The sequence below is a fragment of the Pinus tabuliformis genome, chromosome Q (genome assembly GCF_031772625.1).
Source record: "Pinus tabuliformis cultivar Carrire ecotype Pingquan chromosome Q, CPIR1, whole genome shotgun sequence".
NCBI classification, from domain to species: domain Eukaryota; kingdom Viridiplantae; phylum Streptophyta; class Pinopsida; order Pinales; family Pinaceae; genus Pinus; species Pinus tabuliformis.
Genome location: NC_142296.1, coordinates 15,081,054 through 15,100,176, shown reverse-complemented (window position 1 = coordinate 15,100,176; position 19,123 = coordinate 15,081,054). Strand labels below are relative to the sequence as shown.

General features: G+C 37.0%; 1 protein-coding gene across 1 annotated transcript; it reads right to left on the bottom strand.

The window, feature by feature from the left end:
* Nucleotides 1–464: 464 nt before the first annotated feature.
* LOC149218024 (uncharacterized) lies at nt 465–2,789 on the bottom strand. Its single transcript, XM_089386460.1, has 4 exons — nt 2,333–2,789; nt 2,054–2,224; nt 802–1,882; nt 465–699 (listed from the first exon to the last, which is right to left on the bottom strand). The coding sequence occupies exons 1-4, from the start codon at nt 2,787–2,789 to the stop codon at nt 465–467; spliced, it is 1,944 nt and encodes a 647-aa protein (XP_089242586.1).
* Between the last annotated feature and the right edge of the window lie 16,334 nt (nt 2,790–19,123).

Here is a 19,123-nt window from a genome sequence, read left to right as displayed (position 1 = left end):
CTATCCTCATCATTCATTTTGATACATACATGATACATCAAGCATTGAGATTTGAAAAAGAAAATCAGTAATAAAATATTTAAATACTGAAAATTTGAAATACATTGATCGATATCATTCATCATTCATTGATTCAATGGTTCATCATTCTACAATCTAGTAATCTACTTTGATTTAAAAACTAAATTCATCATTCATCATTCTATATTTTCAAAGTTTCAATGGTTCATCATTCTACAATCTAGTAATCTACTTTGATTTTCATTTAAAAACTAAATTCATCATTCATCATTCTATATTTTCATCATTCTATATAACTCAAACTTCAAAGTTTCAAAGTTCAAACTCAAAAATACTAAATAGTAAATAGTTAAGAGTGAAGAGTCAAGTCATCAATATCTAGTGTTGCAACTCAAAAATGAAAAATGCATAGTCAGCACTGAAAATAAAATGATAAATCAGCATCAAGGACTCAATCTCAATGATTGGTCCTCTACATCTATCTGCTGCATGAAGTCATCAGGACCATCAATGGGAATGTCAATATCCGAGTCAGAGTCACTCTCTTCAGTAACCAATGAAACTCCAACCAAACCATGTCGCAGCTCATCTGGTCCATCCTCGTCATCTATCTGTGCACTATCCTCTGGATCCACATCCCATCGTGTTGCCGGTCCCTTCCGATACTCTGGTGTCTTCCTATGTGCAAGACGTAGAGAACTGTGCACTGCAACTAGCTTCTCTGCTCTCCTAGAGGAAAGTCTATTCCTCTTGATAGAGTGGATGAAGCTATATGTGGACCAATTCCTCTCTGCTGCAGAGGAACTAGCAATCTGAGACAATAAGCGAATAGCAAGGTGTTGGATCTCTGGAGCATCATCCCCATGCATGGTCCACCAACCAATGGGGTCAGTCTGGCCTAAATCATTGCGATCTTCCCTTGCATCATGCTTGTTGAAGGGACCACTGAGACTTGCAAATTGCATCCACTGTCTCCTAATTGTTCTCCCTTCTTCTGAACTATACATCTTTGTAATGGCAGCTCGAAATCCCTTTTTGACCTCTGGATCTTCAATGGGAAGAATTCTACCAGTCCTTGCCACATACCATTTTGGGTTGAGTGCATATGCTGCCATGTGCAAAGGTGTATTCATTCGATCCCACCTACGCTGTATAATGGGTCGAATTTGGGTCGTATAGAACTCTAAGGAAGGATCTTTCTCACGAATGGCCACCCTTACTTGATCCAACATAGTATCAAAAGTCTCATATATTTCTCCAAGAGTAGGAGAATCTGTGTCAGTGTAGCGAATGACCTCAACTACAGGACGTAAAAGTGATACCAAATAACCACAATCTGTCCACCAATCATTATCCAATATCTGAATCCTGATTTTCTTTCCTTCCTCTGTCTTGGATTCTGCCCATCTGTTCCAATCTGGAGTTACAACCATGGCCTGCAATGCTGACTGCACCTCCAACATCCTCTCTAATAAAAGAAAATAACTAGCATATCTGGTGTCAGTAGGCTTGAGGAATTCCTTCCTCGCATGAGACCTGTACATGGCTAAAGAGGTATGGTGATTGCAAATAAACATTTGCACATTTCTTGCAGCCATCACCAAGTTAGATACCCACTCAATTTTGCCAATGTCTTTCAATGCATTATTGAGCGCATGCACACAACAAGGGGTCCAGAAAATATGCTTGTATTTACTTTGAATCATTAATCCTGCTGATCTACACACTGCTGCTGCATCTGTCACAACCTGTACAACATTTGTAGATCCAACTTCTTCTATAGCATCACGAAGAAGCTCAAATTGGAAAGTTGCATCTTTGCGCTTTCCAGAACAATCAATAGCTCTAAGAAAGAAAGGCCCTTCTCAGCAAGTAACTATGATGTTGATAAGTGGACGTTTGGCAATGTCTGTCCACCCATCCATAACGATAGAACAACCTTCCCTCACCCATGTCTGCCTCATATTTTCCTTTTGCACATTAATATTGGCCACTTGCCTTTCTAATATCACTGTCCTCAACTTATGTTCACCTGGGGGCACATATGAGGATCCTGCTGCTGCAATTGCCTTCACCATCTCCTTATAGTAAGGAGAACGACTAACATGGAAAGGAATGCCATTGGCAAAAAGAAATTTTCCAATGGCATCATCTGTATCATTACGGTTCAACTTACCATACATTCCTGTAAGAGTTGGTCCCACTGCACAAGAACGAGAACCTGGTGGAGGCATATTTTTCATTTTTTTTTTGGAGCTTGTGGCTTCATCAATATTTTCATTTTGGTGAGCTTGGGCCATGGCATTTTTACTTGAGAAGTTGCCCTTTGCATCTGCTGCCATTTGCATCCTCAAGAGCTCTGATTTTTGCAATATGGTTAATTTTGAACATATATGAACCCCTTTGCCACCTACACCCAAAAGATGCATCTTGATCCGACTATAACTCCCAACCCAAGAATGACCACAAACATTGCATTTCCAATGGCGTGTCCCACCTCTTTGTTTTCCGGGTTTTGGTTGAGTTGAAGAGTCAGCCATTTTGACAACATATAACAAAAGAGGTTTGGTTGGATTAAACGTCCCTTTTGCATATTCAGCCAATGCCTTTGACGGGGTTGCAGTTGCAGTTGCACTGGGAGAAACACTCGCTGCACTGCTGCCATGGGTTTCATTCACTGCTGATGGGATTTCAGATCCAAGAGGACTTTCTGTTTGAACATCATAATCACTATCAGTATCACGATCAGTGTCACTGTGGCTGCTCATGTTGTAATCAACGATTTTAGTATTTACACTTGCAGGCTTGCAGCTTGTTGTGTCACTGTTTTACTTTATTTTGCAGATATTTTTTTTGTTTTTCTGCCCTGCAGAAAGAGTTAAAAAAATAAAAAATTCATCATGTAAATTAAAATTTACAATGCAAAACAAAAACTGAAACATAAACAAAAAATAATAAAAGCTGAAACGATGACCTTGACACCTAAGTTAAACAATTAATTTCACTGTATTTTAAAATCTGATTAACAAAAAACAAAATTAAAAAATTGACTTCACTCTTATTCTTCAGATTCTCAAATATTATTCTAAACCTATAAAAAGCATTGTAATATTTCCCCTATGGAACCCACCAAGGCAAGGCTTTGTGTAGTCTATCCAATTTGCATATTTTTTTTAAAACTGAGGTACTGGATTTCTTATTGCGCAATGCAACCTATGAATGCAAGGAAACGCAAACTCTCACATCACACGATATTTAGTTAAAAACCGAATCTTAATTTAATTCAGAATGGTTGCCTGCGCATCAAGGAAAAGTCCCTTTATTTAAGTGTGTTTGAAAGTAATAATGGGAACCTCGCTGGCAGAAATATGTCAATTCTAAGTTAGTCGCATGCCACAGGTTACTGTTGGAGAATTCCGCTGCAATTTACAAACGTTCCGGCCCCTCTGGTTTTTTTGATATATACTCCTGTACATGTATGGTCTATAGATCGTGGATCTTTCTGTACTGAAGCTCGCATAATAAAAGTTAAAACCGCAGGAAATCGCAAGCCACAGAGATTATTTGAATTTCACAGAATGTCACATTTAGAAATAGAAATATTCTACAGGATTCACATTATTTTTAGACCAACTAGACGGCACAAGGATACGAAAAGGTACCACAGAGTTCCTATTACACTCAGGTTTCCGTTTTCCCACTCCATGATTATGTTCAGACTTACACAGGAATTCATTTATTGGTTGTCGTTTATTGGTGATATTTCGGTTTTGAAGACAGTCCAATTTAAAAGAACTGAAACCCGATAGCCCGATAGCTACCACTTGGCACTCGTAGATGGATCGTCGACTGATAGCAAAACAGCAAAACGGAAATTAAAACTTTTTAATATTTATCCTTGACGTTTACCTGGAGGTGGAGCCGCAGAGTCGTAGGGTGTCGGGACAGAGGGTTGACGGCTGCGCTGCGGCTCAAACCTGAAAGCTGTGGTCGAATCGAACTTTTAAAGCCGCTGAAGCAAATGCAAACAACTGCAAACTGGAGCTCGGAGGGACGCAGCACGCTTTCTGAGTTTCTCAACACTGAACAGCAATGACTCTGTGCACCATGCTCTGTCCCTCAGTTCAATGTTCAGTCAAAGTCGGCGCTGGAGCAATGCAAGGCCACTAATCAAATGAGCGGTTTCCCTTTCATGACATGAGTTTTAGGTTTAGCTTTTAGTTTTAATTTTAATTTAAAAAAAAAAATTAATGGTTTTCATTTTTTATTTTTAATTTTTAATTTTTAAGTCATATTAGACAAATCTGAAGGGGGGACGCCCAGGCGCACCCTTTTTGGGGAGTCTAGACTCCCACACTGAGGGGGACGCCCAGAAGCACCCTTTTCGGGGAGTCGTGGGGAGTCGAGACTCCCACACTGGGGAAACGCACCCCCTTGCGTCTCCCCGAGACTCCCCAAAAAGGGTGCGTGGGGAAACGCACCCCCAAGAGACTCCCCGTCCCGGGTGCGTGGGGTGCGAGGGGTGCGTGCACCCGACCCTGGGGGACGCGTCCCCGTGGAACACTGATAACAGGCCTAGGATGTTGGGACTCGATCAGCAAACAAGTACACCTTGGAGTGTTTTTTTTATCTGGTTAGTTATCCCTTCTTTTTCAAAGGCGGATAATTTTCTAGGTTTTTTTCATTCACGTTTTACCCCAACGCCGGGGTGACGGTTTGAAGGTTGAACCCCTGACACATCTTAGTGTCTAGAGTCGATGTATATTACTATACTATATCACACAAAAAATTTCGTGAAATTTGGTTAGGTCTAGGTAGTCATTTTTTAATTTTTTAGATTTCCCGCAAGTCAAAAATTGTAAATAAAATTGTATTTAAATTGTAATAAGTGTAGTCTAGAGAAGTTGTATGCGGTATGAGTAATCAAAATTACACCTCTCACCCTCAACTTTCTAATATAACACACTTTGAGGGGTTAATAATGTGTTTTGGACCCTCAAAACCCACCTTTCCTAAGTTTAGTGGGAAATCTGGTAATTAATTACGCCGAAAATTAAATAAATGGAGAAAAATAAATATCCACACATGCTAAATGTTGTGGAAATGAGGTGGAAAATTATGGGGGAGTTAAAGTGAAATCCCAAGGTGATTTGGACTTCTAAAATCAAGGAAAGGACATGTGCTCAAATAAAATCGAATTTCTGGCATTAAATGAAAAAGCTGTTTGGAAATTCGAATTTGTAAAGTTAATGCACACTTGGGAGGATTTGGGAGAATATTTGGTGGAGATTTTTGTGGGAAATTGTCCCCACATGGGTTACCGCCCATATACACTTTTCATTCCACCATAAAATTCGAATTTGGCACATAAGGGAAGAAGAAAATGATGTCCACTTGCCAGAATTCGATTTTTACACTTGGCATTGGAGTTCCATTCAACAAATTCGAATTTCTCTTTGGGATTGTCACCCAATGCCATTTGTCATTGTCATTCTTCATTGGAATTTGCTCCCAACTCTCTATATAATAGAGCCATGGGCTCTCACATTGAATAATATTGTTACTAGCTATTGTGCTTGGGAAAGCGCTGCTGCCTTGTACACTTTTAAAAATATCAATAAAGACTTTGGGGTTTCATTCATGAGCTATTCCTCCTTTTCGAGTGTGATGAATTGTTGAGCATTGGTATAATTCCTTTTACTCATGCTTTGATCTAATTTGCTTCCATATGCTCTTGTACATTTGTTAATGTAGAGCTATCTTGCATTGACATTTGATTTAGAAGTATGCTCTAGGTATAGAATGCTCTAGTTGGTTTTAAATAAATCTCTAGAGTTTCTTATCATTGTTTATTGTTAAATCTATATGGAACTAATTCTTGATTGAAGTTTTGTAGAGGGAACATCTTGTTGGGATTACAGAATCAAGCGTGAGAGGAAGTCTTTGGAGAGACCAACCCACTCTTGATACATTCTTAAAGGAGCTCTCATTTGTTCTTTGACACTTCATAGTCTTATCTTACAAAGTGGTTTTGCAGGGATTTCGGCACATAGCTTGTACACAAGCCGAGAACTTCTAAATTTAAATCTCTTTTAAAAAAAACATTGTATTTCATTTCTTTCATTTGCTATCTAAAATATTGAAGATGGCTAAGCAAAGACGAGAGTTTACTTTCACTCTTTAGCTTAGCGTTTTGTAAATTATAATTGTACATATACATTTTATCTTGTTGATTTTTCCATTAATACTTGACTTATTTTGCAGCCATTGTTTGGATTGTTTGCTAACTCTTGTGTGGCAGATTTTGAAGAGCAACTTCCCGCAACATCTAACCACTGTTTGCAGGACCTTTGGCAAGTGTTGGGGGTTCGATTTCCAAGGATTCTTGAGCCCTTTTGAGGCTTATTTTGGCCAAGTCGAGTCCACTAGAGGGTTGCCCATTTTCCTCTTTAAGCCGTAGGCATTTGAAGGAAACTCACACCTTGTTTCCCTTGCATAAGTTTTGTGAGATCTTGTCGCTACTTTCTCAAGAAAGGAGGTCTAGTGTCCAAGTTTCAAGCAATTATTGTGAGGACTCTCCTTAAAGTATAGTTGAGAACTTTGAGGGGCCCTCTTCTCATTGTAATATTAATAAAAGATCTAACTTGCTTGTGGGAGCTTGGGATTTCTCCCATGGTACCCTATCTCCCCATTTAGGGAAAGGCTTCTCTTGGGTGGATTGACATTTGCATGGTTTAAGCTTTCATACTTCATTCACTTACATGCATGCCTTAATTGGGAATTAACACAACCTCACTATCACATTTCATTAAGTTAAAGTTTGTTACTGTTGTCGCACAGATTGTCACGACAACGCTCAGAGCGGGCGCTGTCACTCTGATCCCCGATCTCTCCGTTTAAGCATGTCTCCCGCGGCTAAGGGGGGTAGACCCTATGGGAAAATGAATGACTAACTGTGAAACAATTGGATTGGGAGACACGAGGGGAAACAAGCACTTAATTGATTTTTATTAGGTTAATAGACCAGTGCCTTATGAGATAAATGATTAAACGATTGCTTGTCAAATGCTGCAGAGATATGAACTCATTAACAATCGTTTTACCATCAAACAACAAAGATTAACTTTTACCACATGCGAGATAATCAATAAAGGCTTAATAATACTCCAACAATTAAAATTTCGAAAGTTAAAGTGCTTTAAGCAAACACGTAAGATGCTAGCCAGAGATTACATTCATGTAGTTAATCTTCGAATGAACATTTAAGCATATTAAAAAATGATAAACATTAATTCCCACATCAAAATTTTAGCCTCAGCAGGAAAGATAAAACATAACAAATTTCTGAGGCAAGACTCAAACTGGCAAAAATATTTTTATATTTTTTCAAATAAAACAGAAATCTAAATAAATAAAACTTAAATCTAAAGAAAATTCTAATTTTTTTTTTTGTTAAAGTTAAAAAAAAGTTTAAATCTAAATGAAAAAAAAACAAAACAAAACTAGAAAAATTAAGCCTTTTTTTATTTTTATTATTATTATTATTATTTTTTTAGATCTAACTTTAAACAAAATTAATTCTAAACTAAATTAAATCAAAAAATCTAAACTAAATGAAAGAAACCCTTTTTGCTTTCTGGGACTTTTTATTTTTTATGATGTTTTTTGATATAAAAAAAAAACCTAAACAAAGATAGCTTAAGTCCTAATCTAAATCTAAAACTAAAGATTTATTAAAACTAAAATTCAAAATTAAAATCTATTAAAAAAAACTCTTTTAAAACTTTTTATTTATTACCTTTTTTCTTTATGAAATAAAAAAAAGAACTTTAAAGAAAATCTAAATCAAAAATCAAAAGAAACTTTGAGCTAAACTATACGCTAGATTAAAAAAAAAAAATCCTAGAACAAATCTAAATCTAAGAAAAATAAAGCAAGTCTCTCACTTGATAAAAATAAAAATTTTAAAATCTAAATTAAACTATGTGAAAAAAAAAACTGGAACGTATTAACCCAAAAGGAATCATACGCAAAAACAAATCAAATGCTTGGTCTCTATCTCCACGCATAAACTGAAACCACGTCTGCTCCAACGCACAGGCCCGAAGGTTTTGATGGCGGACAGGGTAAAAAAAACGTCGTGGATGAAGACACGCGATCAGCAAAGAGAACAGGTAAGGTTGTGGACACGTTTGTGCAGAAACATAGGCAATGAAGGCAGCACGACAAAGCTGCACAGGGGGCAGCGGATGCAATGGCAACGTTTAATCGAACAGTAAGAGCAGTACGCAGGAAGAAGATTGATTAGCAGTAGAGATGAACGGATCTGAGAGATTAGGTTTGGCAGGGTGCGTGGAATGGCAGCGATTGGCGGGTTTGCCGAATGATGAGGGGACGCAGAAATTACAGTGATTTGCTTGCAGATGGAACTGATCAATGGACGCTAGAACTGCAACGATGGAGCTTTGGTGATGATACGTTGAAAATAACAAGGTTGCGCAGAGAAGAGCTGAGGCAGGCAGCGGAATGGAGGAGATTGAGAAAGTGCTGAGGGCCGTCACTGCGGAAAAACAGAATGTAGATTTGCCTAAAAAATTTCAAAATGCCCCTGTAACACAATGAAACCCTGAGCATTAGCAAGGAGCTGGTCAAAACCCTCAGAAATCTTTAAAAAACACTGCAACTTGTAACGAAAGACAAGCACCCGGAGAATATATGCAAATATTAAAACTAAAACCCTGCAAACTGGTCAAAAATTACAATATTTACAGAATTATAGCTCTACAACATCCAGATTTGTCAGTGATCATCAATAATATTTTTAGAACTTCAGATTTGCTATGAAATGCTTTAGAAAAACTCCCATGCAACTCAGAAATAAACTCTAAATGATAAACCCAGAATCAAAACTGGCTAGGCTCTACAAGAGAGTGTTTTGCGGGAGTTTGCTGGTTCAGCCGAGAACGTCCCCAAACGCCCACTGATTTTCTGAATAAGGGTTTCCTACACAACTCACTTCAACCATCAATAAAGAGAGAGAAAAAACAGTACTAGATCCCAGATGCAATGGAGATACCTGCCATTATTTCAGAAATTCTAATACCATTCAAACCTTAATAAGTGAAGAAGATACCTGTGTTCAACAATACTCTACATCAAGCTATTACTAATGGATGAAAATAAAATTATGCAGAAAATAAAATTGCTCACAGCACTTCAAGAGAGTAACACCAGCAAGATTTCAACCCCAAAGTCTTTCTTTACTAGCACCAGAAAAAGTTTACAGGAGAGCTTTCTTCAGCACAAGACTCACAGATCCAATGATCTCAAATGACCCCTAGCACCCTATTTAAAGGAAACATTCCCAACGGCTAGTTCGAGTGATCCATGTTAAAGTGATCTCGATCGTTGATGAGGATCAAGATATCTCTTAATCTTATCCGTCGAATTTTTAATGCATTAAAAATTTGAAATTCTGCATTTATTTACTCAAAAATATTATTATTTTATTATTTTTAAGTTTTTATTTTATTATTTTTTTTTCCTTATATCTTTTATATATATATATTCTTTTTTTATTGTTTTTTATCTTTTCAATTTTTTTATTTTTTATTTTTAATTTATTTTTTAAATGGATCCTCGAACTTAGCCTTTGGAAAAAATTCCCTAGGACCTAGGACTTAGGACTTATGAGGGGATTAAAACATTTCCTAACCCTCGAGACACTTTACATCATGACTTTTACAATTTTACATCTCAAGGGGGAAAACCCATTTGCCATAGACCCTCATAGACCACCCAGTTCTGCGACCAAATATAACTTAGCAGATCAACGCACTAGGATTCTCCTAAGATTTTAATGACAAAATCCATTCCGGCTTTGGGGTTAGGCTGAAGGAAAACTCTGCCAATCATGGATTGGTGAGACAAAAAACCTTCCGGAATGTAGATTATCATTAGAAAATTAGGTCCACCTAGGCAATTTACATACATGACTCAGATCTGCTAAGATTATTTACAATTCACACATGCAAACTGGGTTTACAACATAATATGATCAAGTCGACGATGACTGTCGAATGGCACGGACATATCGATTAAGCGCTATCCCTTTTGCGAAAAAAAAGGGGGTGTACTGCTATGGGAAGTTGACACGTAGTGGTCAACATCTGGCTCTACTTGGGGACACTTTGTTGCACTACAGGAATGTGAGAATCCAGAATATGCATCCACGCAACACACAACAGAAATAAGTAGCGTCCATTCAAAAATCATCATATAACATTTAAGCACATAAGAGATAGAAGCTCTTCATTTATTAACAAGGAAAGTAAATCTAATCCTCGATCAGAAATAAAATGCTAAAATAACAAGGAGTAGGGTTAAATATACAATACAAAGGATGCCCTATGGCATCAGATATCATCTTTGAAGAACAGCTTGAGCATTTGGCCATTCGCAGGTAGATCAAGTGGTTCGCCATCCAATCTGCTCAAGTGGAATGAGTTTGGTCCAGCTACGTCTCGAATGATGTACGGTCCCAGCCACAAACTATCAAACTTCTTATGTTTTCCTGGTTTTTCATTCTTGCGGTCCCAAAGCAGTACCGTATCTCCCACCTGCAAAAATCTAGATCGAGAGAATTTATCAAAGCTTTTCTTAATGTTAGATTGGTTTTTACATATAGCATCAAAAGTTGTCCTACGAGCTTCATCTAACTCCACAATCTAATCTATTTTATTCTGAACAATATCTTTATTAGTAGAAAAATTCTGAAGGAGCTGATAAGCTGGCAATTTCAGGTGCACAGGTAAGGTTACATCCAAGCCATAGACTAATTCAAAGGGAGATTTACAAATAGCTTTCTTCTTAGTGATTCTATCTGCCATAAAGCATACTTGATTTTGCTATCCCATGATCTCTTATTATCTCATACTATCTTCTTGATAATGGTTATGAGATTCTTGTTACTTGATTCAGCCAGACCATTACCCTGAGGATAGTAATTTGACGAATGAGATAAGACAATGCCATACTTGAAACAAAAAGATGAAAACTCTGAGGAACTAAAAGCTTTGGCATTGTCAGTAGTGATCTTAGCAGGGACACCAAATCTAGTAATGATATTATTTTCAATGAAATCCATAATAACCTTTTTAGTGGCATTCTTAGCAGGAATGGCTTCAACCCATTTAGTGAAATAATCCATAGCAGTCAAAATCCATGAGTAGCCATTGCTAGAATTTTCATGGAACTTCCCTATGAAGTCCAGACCCCAATGCTGAAAAGGTGCCTCTACAATGATAGGTTGTAGGGGCAGGGCAGCAAGCTTCTGTTTCCCAGTGAATAGTTGACAGGCTTGACAAGCTCTAACAAACTTGTGCACATCAGAAAAAATTGAAGGCCAATAATAATCAGCTCTCAAGATTTTGTGGGTGGTAGTTCTAGTAGCATAATGACCACCACAAAATCCTGAATGAAACTCAAAGATTAATTTCCTGGACTCAATGTCATCAACACACCTAAGCACTATGCCCTCAGGATTTCTCCATCCAAGGCCATCCTTCATAAGGCAATACTTAGTGGCTTTTAGTCTAAGAGCCCTTCTCTTATGAGCAACTAAATGGTTAGGACATGCAAGATTCATCAAGTAATAAACTATGTCCTTGTACCACTCATGCTCTCCTAATCTTTGCAACTCAGGCGAAGATAGATTGCTAAGACAAAATAAACCAAGAGTCTTTTCGTTACCTTCAGTCAACATTTGAGCCAAACCTTGGCCTTTGACTAGCTTGGTGGGTTTGATCTCTAAATCATATTCTTGTATTTTAGTAACCCACCTAGCACGAGTCCCTAAGCAATCGGTTTGAGTTAATATATCTTTAACAACAGAATGTGGGACGAAAGCAATGATTTTAGAATAACCCACATATGTTTTGAAGTGCTTAAGAGACTTGACTAGGGCATAAGCTTGCTTTTCCATGGTATTGTACTTCAATTCGGAATTTTGAAGTGCTCTACTCATGAAAGCAATAGGCTGCTCGTGACCATCTTTATTCTTTTGTAGCAGGACACCAGCAATGGTATCTTCGAAAGCGAAAGAAAAAATCATGAAATCCTTGGAATAATTGGGACTAACTAAGACAGGAGCTCTTGCAATAGCACATTTGATTTCTTGAAAAGCCTTTTTGCCGTCTTCTTGCCAAACAAATTTTGCATCTTTCTTTAGAAGACTTTGAATAGGCTTAGCTATTTCTGCGTAATTTGGAATAAACCTTCTAATAAAATTTGTCTTTCCAAGGAAAGACTGAAGGGATTTAAGATTATGAGGAAGAGGAATCTTTTTGATTGCTTCAATTCGTTTAGGATCAATCTTGATTCCATCTTTCGAAATGATATGGCCAAGTAATTCCCCTTCTGTTACTCCAAAAACAGACTTAGCTGGATTCAAAGAAATCCCGTATTCTCTACATCTATCGAAAACCTACCTAAGATGATTTACATGACTGATATGATCTTTAGAAAAAACAGTAATATCATCTTGGTAAATTTCAATAAATTTCCCGATTAACCCTTTGCAGGCATAATCCATAGCCCTTTGGAACGTAGCCCTAGCGTTGGTTAATCCAAACGGCATTCTGATGTATTCAAAGGTACCCCATGGCGTTGTGAATGTGGTTTTATGACGATCTTCCTTTTTAACCCATACTTGATTGTACCCAGAAAAACCATCTAGCAACGACATCATTCCAGAACCGGTTAGTCTTTGCAACAAAGTCTCCATGTTTGGCAAAGGGTAATTATCTTTCTTGCATGCTAGATTAAGGTTTCGAAAATCGACACAAAGCCTTATCGTACCATTCTTTTTCCTAACAATCACCAGATTTGAACACCATGTTGAATGCCTTGTTTGAGCGATAATTCCTGTTGCAAGCATTTTCGCAAGCTCTTTCTGAACCAAGGGGGCTAATTTAGGATTAATTTGCCTAAGTTTCTGGCGAAAGGGTTTAGCATTTTCATCTTTTAAGGGGATAGTATGTTCCATGACATCTTCCCTATAGCCCTTTAATTCATCATAAGAAAAAGCTAAAACATCTCGATATTCACGAAGTAAATTAGTTAACTTTTTTCTTTCCTCCATACTAGTACCTCTACCAATTTTAACCATCTTTGGGTTTTCAGAAGTACCAATGTTTATCTCGAGATATTCGCCTGGGTCCATCTTATTTTCTTCTCTCAACTTCGTGGCATCATGCCGATCAAAATGTTGCTCTAAGGCAACCACATTCCTAGGAGTAGGATTTATGATATGCTCATAATTTAAAGATCCATCCTCCTGAGAATCTATCCAGAAATCTTCAAACTCATCCAGACTATTAAGAAAACGAATGACCTGTTTTTCATCATTAAAGACCTGCCAATGCTCTGAGTTATCTGGAACAGATGGTCTAAATATTACTTCCATTTTGATCTTATCATTAATTAGCTCATCAGATAACTGGAAAGTAGTAGCAGCTACGGCAAGTTCATCTGCCAAACTATTTTGCTCTCTTGGGATAGCTTTGAGGTCAAGGGCATCAAAGTGCTCCATAGTATCCCACACAGCATTTCGATAATTCCTTAATCTTTGATTTTTGCATGTGAATTTATTTTTAAGCTGCATGATAACTAAATCAGAATCCCCCTTAATGCTAAGCAACTTAATCTTCAAAGATTTTGCCAATTCAAGCCCCAACAATATAGCCTCATATTCAGTGACATTGTTGGTTGCTTCAAATTCTAATCGATAGGCAAACTTGAAAATGTGATCAAGGGGAGATTTAAGCACTATTCCAGCACCTTTACCATGCCTAGACGATGCACCATCGAAGTACATATACCAAACTTTATCCTTGAGATCCTTAATCTTATCATCGGGAGGAATTATGAAATTAGACATGATGGCATAGTTCCCAATGTCAGATTGCTCTTTGATTATCTCGTTGTGAGGTCTCTTAGGATCTTCGACATGAAATTTTCTTTCGGGTTCTCTATTTAGTCTTACAAAACCATCACCCCTAGGAGAAGGAATCATAGCATATGACCAATTCATTTGAATACTTCCTCCTAGATCAGAGGCCCACTTTCTGGATAAAAGAATACCCCAGGCATCAGGGACATCTACAACAACAATATCCATGACAATCATGATGTCTGGGTAAACAGATAGATGAACTTGCAAATCCTTGATCAAACCATGCACTTCAATTTTCTTAGAATCCATGGCACATATGTTATAGTAGGGTCTAGAAACTCTTAAGTTAAGCTGTTCCATGACCCTTTTAGTCATTACACAACCTGATGCACCAAAATCCAACATGCAATTATTCAATTTATATCCATTAACTAATAAGGTGATAAAGAAAGGCTGGTGATCTTTGTTATCTGCATCTAAGCTTTGCAAATATATGGGAGCATCATGATAGTCAACTTCCCGATTCTTCTGTTGAGAAATATTTACTTGAGGACCTTGGATAGCTTTTAGTAACTTATCTCTTTGGGAAGGGATTTTAGCAATCTCAGAGACAGGAACCCAGATTTTTGCATTGTTAAACCAACTTCCCAAATCGACATCTAATCCAGAGTTTAAACCAGGGTTAAAAGTTCGAGGGGGAATTTGATTCCCGCTTTGATCTTTATCCCTTCTCTGGTAGGTCAAACCTTTATCTCTAGCAATTTCCAAGATTTGCTCGGGAGAGGGTTTTTCACCATATAACCTAGCCAAAATGTCATCTTCATTTTCAAGGTTATTTATACTAAAAGCTGATGAAGGATTCATAACATCACGACTATTTTCCTTGACCTCTATCCAATCATCCATAGACAAAGGAAACTTGCTACCTACCACATTTATTTGATCACCTGTCCCAAACATTCCATTATCCAAGATTCTTCTAACGATAGGGCAAGTGGCCTCTTCATGAAGAGCATCACAAACCCGACAATAAGGAGGAGCGTTATCAACCAAATTAGTTATCGGGTTAGGAGGTCTCTGCTCACTAGACTGACCCTTCTTTTGCCAATTGTTATTTCTGTTATTATTATTTCGAGGTTGGAAGTTTTGTGTTTGTGTTCTTTCCATTTGAATCAACCTATTTTGCAAAGTGGCTATCTCCTTGTTATCATTAATTTCCATGGTTTCAATCTTTTGGAGTAATTTGAGAACAAGTTCGCTTTCAAGCTCTTGAACTGCTTTTCCTTTAGGTTCTTTTAGTTTCGTAGCAGCCCTAACAAAACCTGGGATCTCAGACTTCCCAGACGCCGCCTTGTCCTTTTCAAGCTCGATAGCTAAAACCTGGCACTCCCTATAATCATTAAGTCTAGCACGCCTTAATTCATAAGATGGCTCAGGACTAAAGGCATCAATGTAAAAATCTCGAAGAGATTTGTCGGTAGGTTTATAGTCTTGAGGTAATTCTTTAATAATATCATTAAACCTTTTATTAAATTCTTCAACGGTTTCATTTTCTCTCTTTTTGATTATGCTGATAGCTTTCACCAGGTGTCTTCCTTCTCTCTTATCTCCATACTTTTCCTTAAAGGCATTAACAATCGATTGTAAAGAATCAAATGAATCTTGAGGCTTTTCAGTAAACCAATCTAAAGCATCACCCTCCAAGGTCAAAAAAAAAGGGTCATTTTAACATCTTCATGATTAAAATCAACGGCCCTTGCGTACTTCCCCAGCCATGAACTAAAAGCTTTCAGATGTGAATTAGCACTGATTGCATTATCACCCTGAAAGATAGGCAATTTATCCATTCCATGCTTTGGAGTATCATTAGGATAACCCTGAATATTAGCAAAGTTACACGGGGCGAATATGTCCATGATGTCGTGCTCGACTGGACTAGTAAAAAGTAAATGGATATCAGAAAGGGCTTCTTGTCCGAGGTTAACAAGAAGTGTACGAGAAGAGAGTTTGTGTAATCGTACCCTGAGAGCCCTTTCAGGATCAGGAGCAAGATTGCACAGACTGCTTGGATGTCTTCTAGTATACACTCTTGTAGATAATATGTGAAGTGGAGTCGCCACCTGGATAGGAAGTGAAACACGGAAAAGCTCGAAAGGAAAGGACCAAGGACAGAAAAACTCTATCCCCAGCAACGGCGCCAAAAAATGTTGTCGCACAGATTGTCACGACAACGCTCAGACCGGGGGCTGTCACTCTGATCCCCGATCTCTCCGTTTAAGCCTGTCTCCCGCGGCTAAGGGGGGTAGACCCTATGGGAAAATGAATGACCAACTGTGAAACAGTTGGGTTGGGAGACACGAGGGGAAACAAGCACTTAATTGATTTTTATTAGGTTAATAGACCAGTGCCTTATGAGATAAATGATTAAACGATTACTTGTCAAATGCTGCAGAGATATGAACTCATTAACAATCGTTTTACCATCAAACAACAAAGATTAACTTTTACCACATGCGAGATAATCAATAAAGGCTTAATGATACTCCAACAATTAAAATTTCGAAAGTTAAAGTGCTTTAAACAACCACGTAAGATGCTAGCCAGAGATTACATTCATGTAGTTAATCTTCGAACGAACATTTAAGCATATTAAAAAATGATAAACATTAATTCCCACATCAAAATTTTAGCCTCAGCAGGAAAGATAAAACATAACAAATTTCTGAGCCAAGACTCAAACTAGCAAAAATTTTCTCAAAAAATATTTTTATATTTTTTCAAATAAAACAGAAATCTAAATAACTAAAACTTAAATCTAAAGAAAATTCTAATTTTTTTTTTTTTGTTAAAGTTAAGAAAAAAGTTTAAATCTAAATGAAAACAAAACTAGAAAAATTAAGCCTTTTTTTTATTTTTATTATTTTTTTTAATTTTTATTATTATTATTATTTTTTTTAGATCTAACTTTAAACAAAATTAATTCTAAACTAAATTAAATCAAAAAATCTAAACTAAATGAAAGAAACCCTTTTTGCTTTCTGGGACTTTTTGTTTTTTATGATTTTTTTGATATTATTAAAAAAAAAAAAAAAAAAAAAAACTAAACAAAGATAGCTTAAGTCCCAATCTAAATCTAAAACTAAAGATTTATTAAAACTAAAATTCAAAATTAAAATCTGTTAAAAAAAAACTCTTTTAAAACTTTTTATTTATTACCTTTTTTCTTTATGAAATAAAAAAAAAGAACTTTAAAGAAAATCTAAATCAAAAATCAAAAGAAACTTTGAGCTAAACTATATGCTAGATTTAAAAAAAAAAAAATCCTAGAACAAATCTAAATCTAAGAAAAATAAAGCAAGTCGCTCACTTGATAAAAATAAAAATTTTAAAATCTAAATTAAACTATGTGAAAAAAAAATGGGAACATATTAACCCAAAAGGAATCATATGCATAAACAAATCAAATGCTTGGTCTCTATCTCCACGCATAAACTGAAACCACGTCTGCTCCAACGCACAAGCCCGAAGGTTTTGATGGCGGACAAGGTAAAAAAAAACACCGTCGATGAAGACACACGATCAGCAAAGAGAACAGGTAAGGTTGTGGACACGTTTATGCAGAAACGTAGGCAATGAAGGCAGCACGACAAAGCTGGACGGGGGGCAGCGGATGCAATGTCAACGTTTAATCGAACAGTAAGAGCAGTACGCAGGAAGAAGATTGATTAGCAGCAGAGATGAACGGATCTGAGAGATTGGGTTTGGCAGGGTGCGTGGAATGGCAACGATTGGCAGGTTTGCCGAATGATGAGGGGACGCAGAAATTACAGTGATTTTCTTGCAAATGGAACTGATCAATGGACGCTAGAACTGCAACGATGGAGCTTTGGTGACGATACGTTGAAAATAACAAGGCTGCGCAGAGAAGAGCTGAGGCAGGCAGCGGAATGGAGATTGAGAAAGTGCTGAGGGTCGTCACTGCAGAAAAATAGAATGTAGATTTGCCTAAAAAAATTTCAAAATGCCCCTATAACACAATGAAACCCTGAGCATTAGCAAGGAGCTGGTCAAAACCCTCGAAAATCTTTAAAAAACCCTACAACCTATAATGGAAGACAAGCACCCGGAGAATATATGCAAATATTAAAACTAAAACCCTGCAAACTAGTCAAAAATTACAATATTTACAGAATTATAGCTCTACAACAGCCAGATTTGTCAGTGATCATCAATAATATTTTCAGAACTTCAGATTTGCTATGAAATGCTTTAGAAAAACTCCCATGCAACTCAAAAATAAACTCTAAATGATAAACCCAGAATCAAAACTGGCTGGGCTCTACAAGAGAGTGCTTTGCGGGAGTTGGCTGGTTCAGCCGAGAACGTCCCCAAACGCCCACTGATTTTCTGAATAAGGGTTTCCTGCACAGCTCACTTCAACCATCAATAGAGAGAGAAAAAATAGTACTAGATCCCAGATGCAATGGAGATACCTGCCATTATTTCAGAAATTCTAATACCATTCAAACCCTAATAAGTGAACAAGATACCTGTGTTCAACAATACTCTACATCAAGCTATTACTAATGGCTGAAAATAAAATTGCTCACAGCACTTCAGGAGAGTAACAACAGCAAGATTTCAACCCCAAAGTCTTCCTTTATTAGCACCAGAAAAAGTTTACAGGAGAGCTTTCTTCAGCACAAGACTCACAGATCCAATGATCTCAAATGACCCCTAGCACCCTATTTAAAGGAAAAATTCCCAACGGCTAGTTCGAGTGATCCATGTTAAAGTGATCTCGACCGTTGATGAGGATCAAGATATCTCTTAATCTCATCCGTCGAATTTTTAATGCATTAAAAAATTGAAATTCTGCATTTATTTACTCAAAAATATTATTATTTTATTATTTTGAGTTTTTATTTTATTATTTTTTTTTCTTATATCTTTGATATATATATATATATATATTCTTTTTTTATTGTTTTTTATCTTTTCAATTTTTTTATTTTTTATTTTTAATTTATTTTTTAAATGGATCCTCGAACTTAGCCTTTGGAAAAAATTCCCTAGGACCTAGGACTTAGGACTTATGAGGGGATTAAAACATTTCCTAACCCTCGAGACACTTTACATCATGACTTT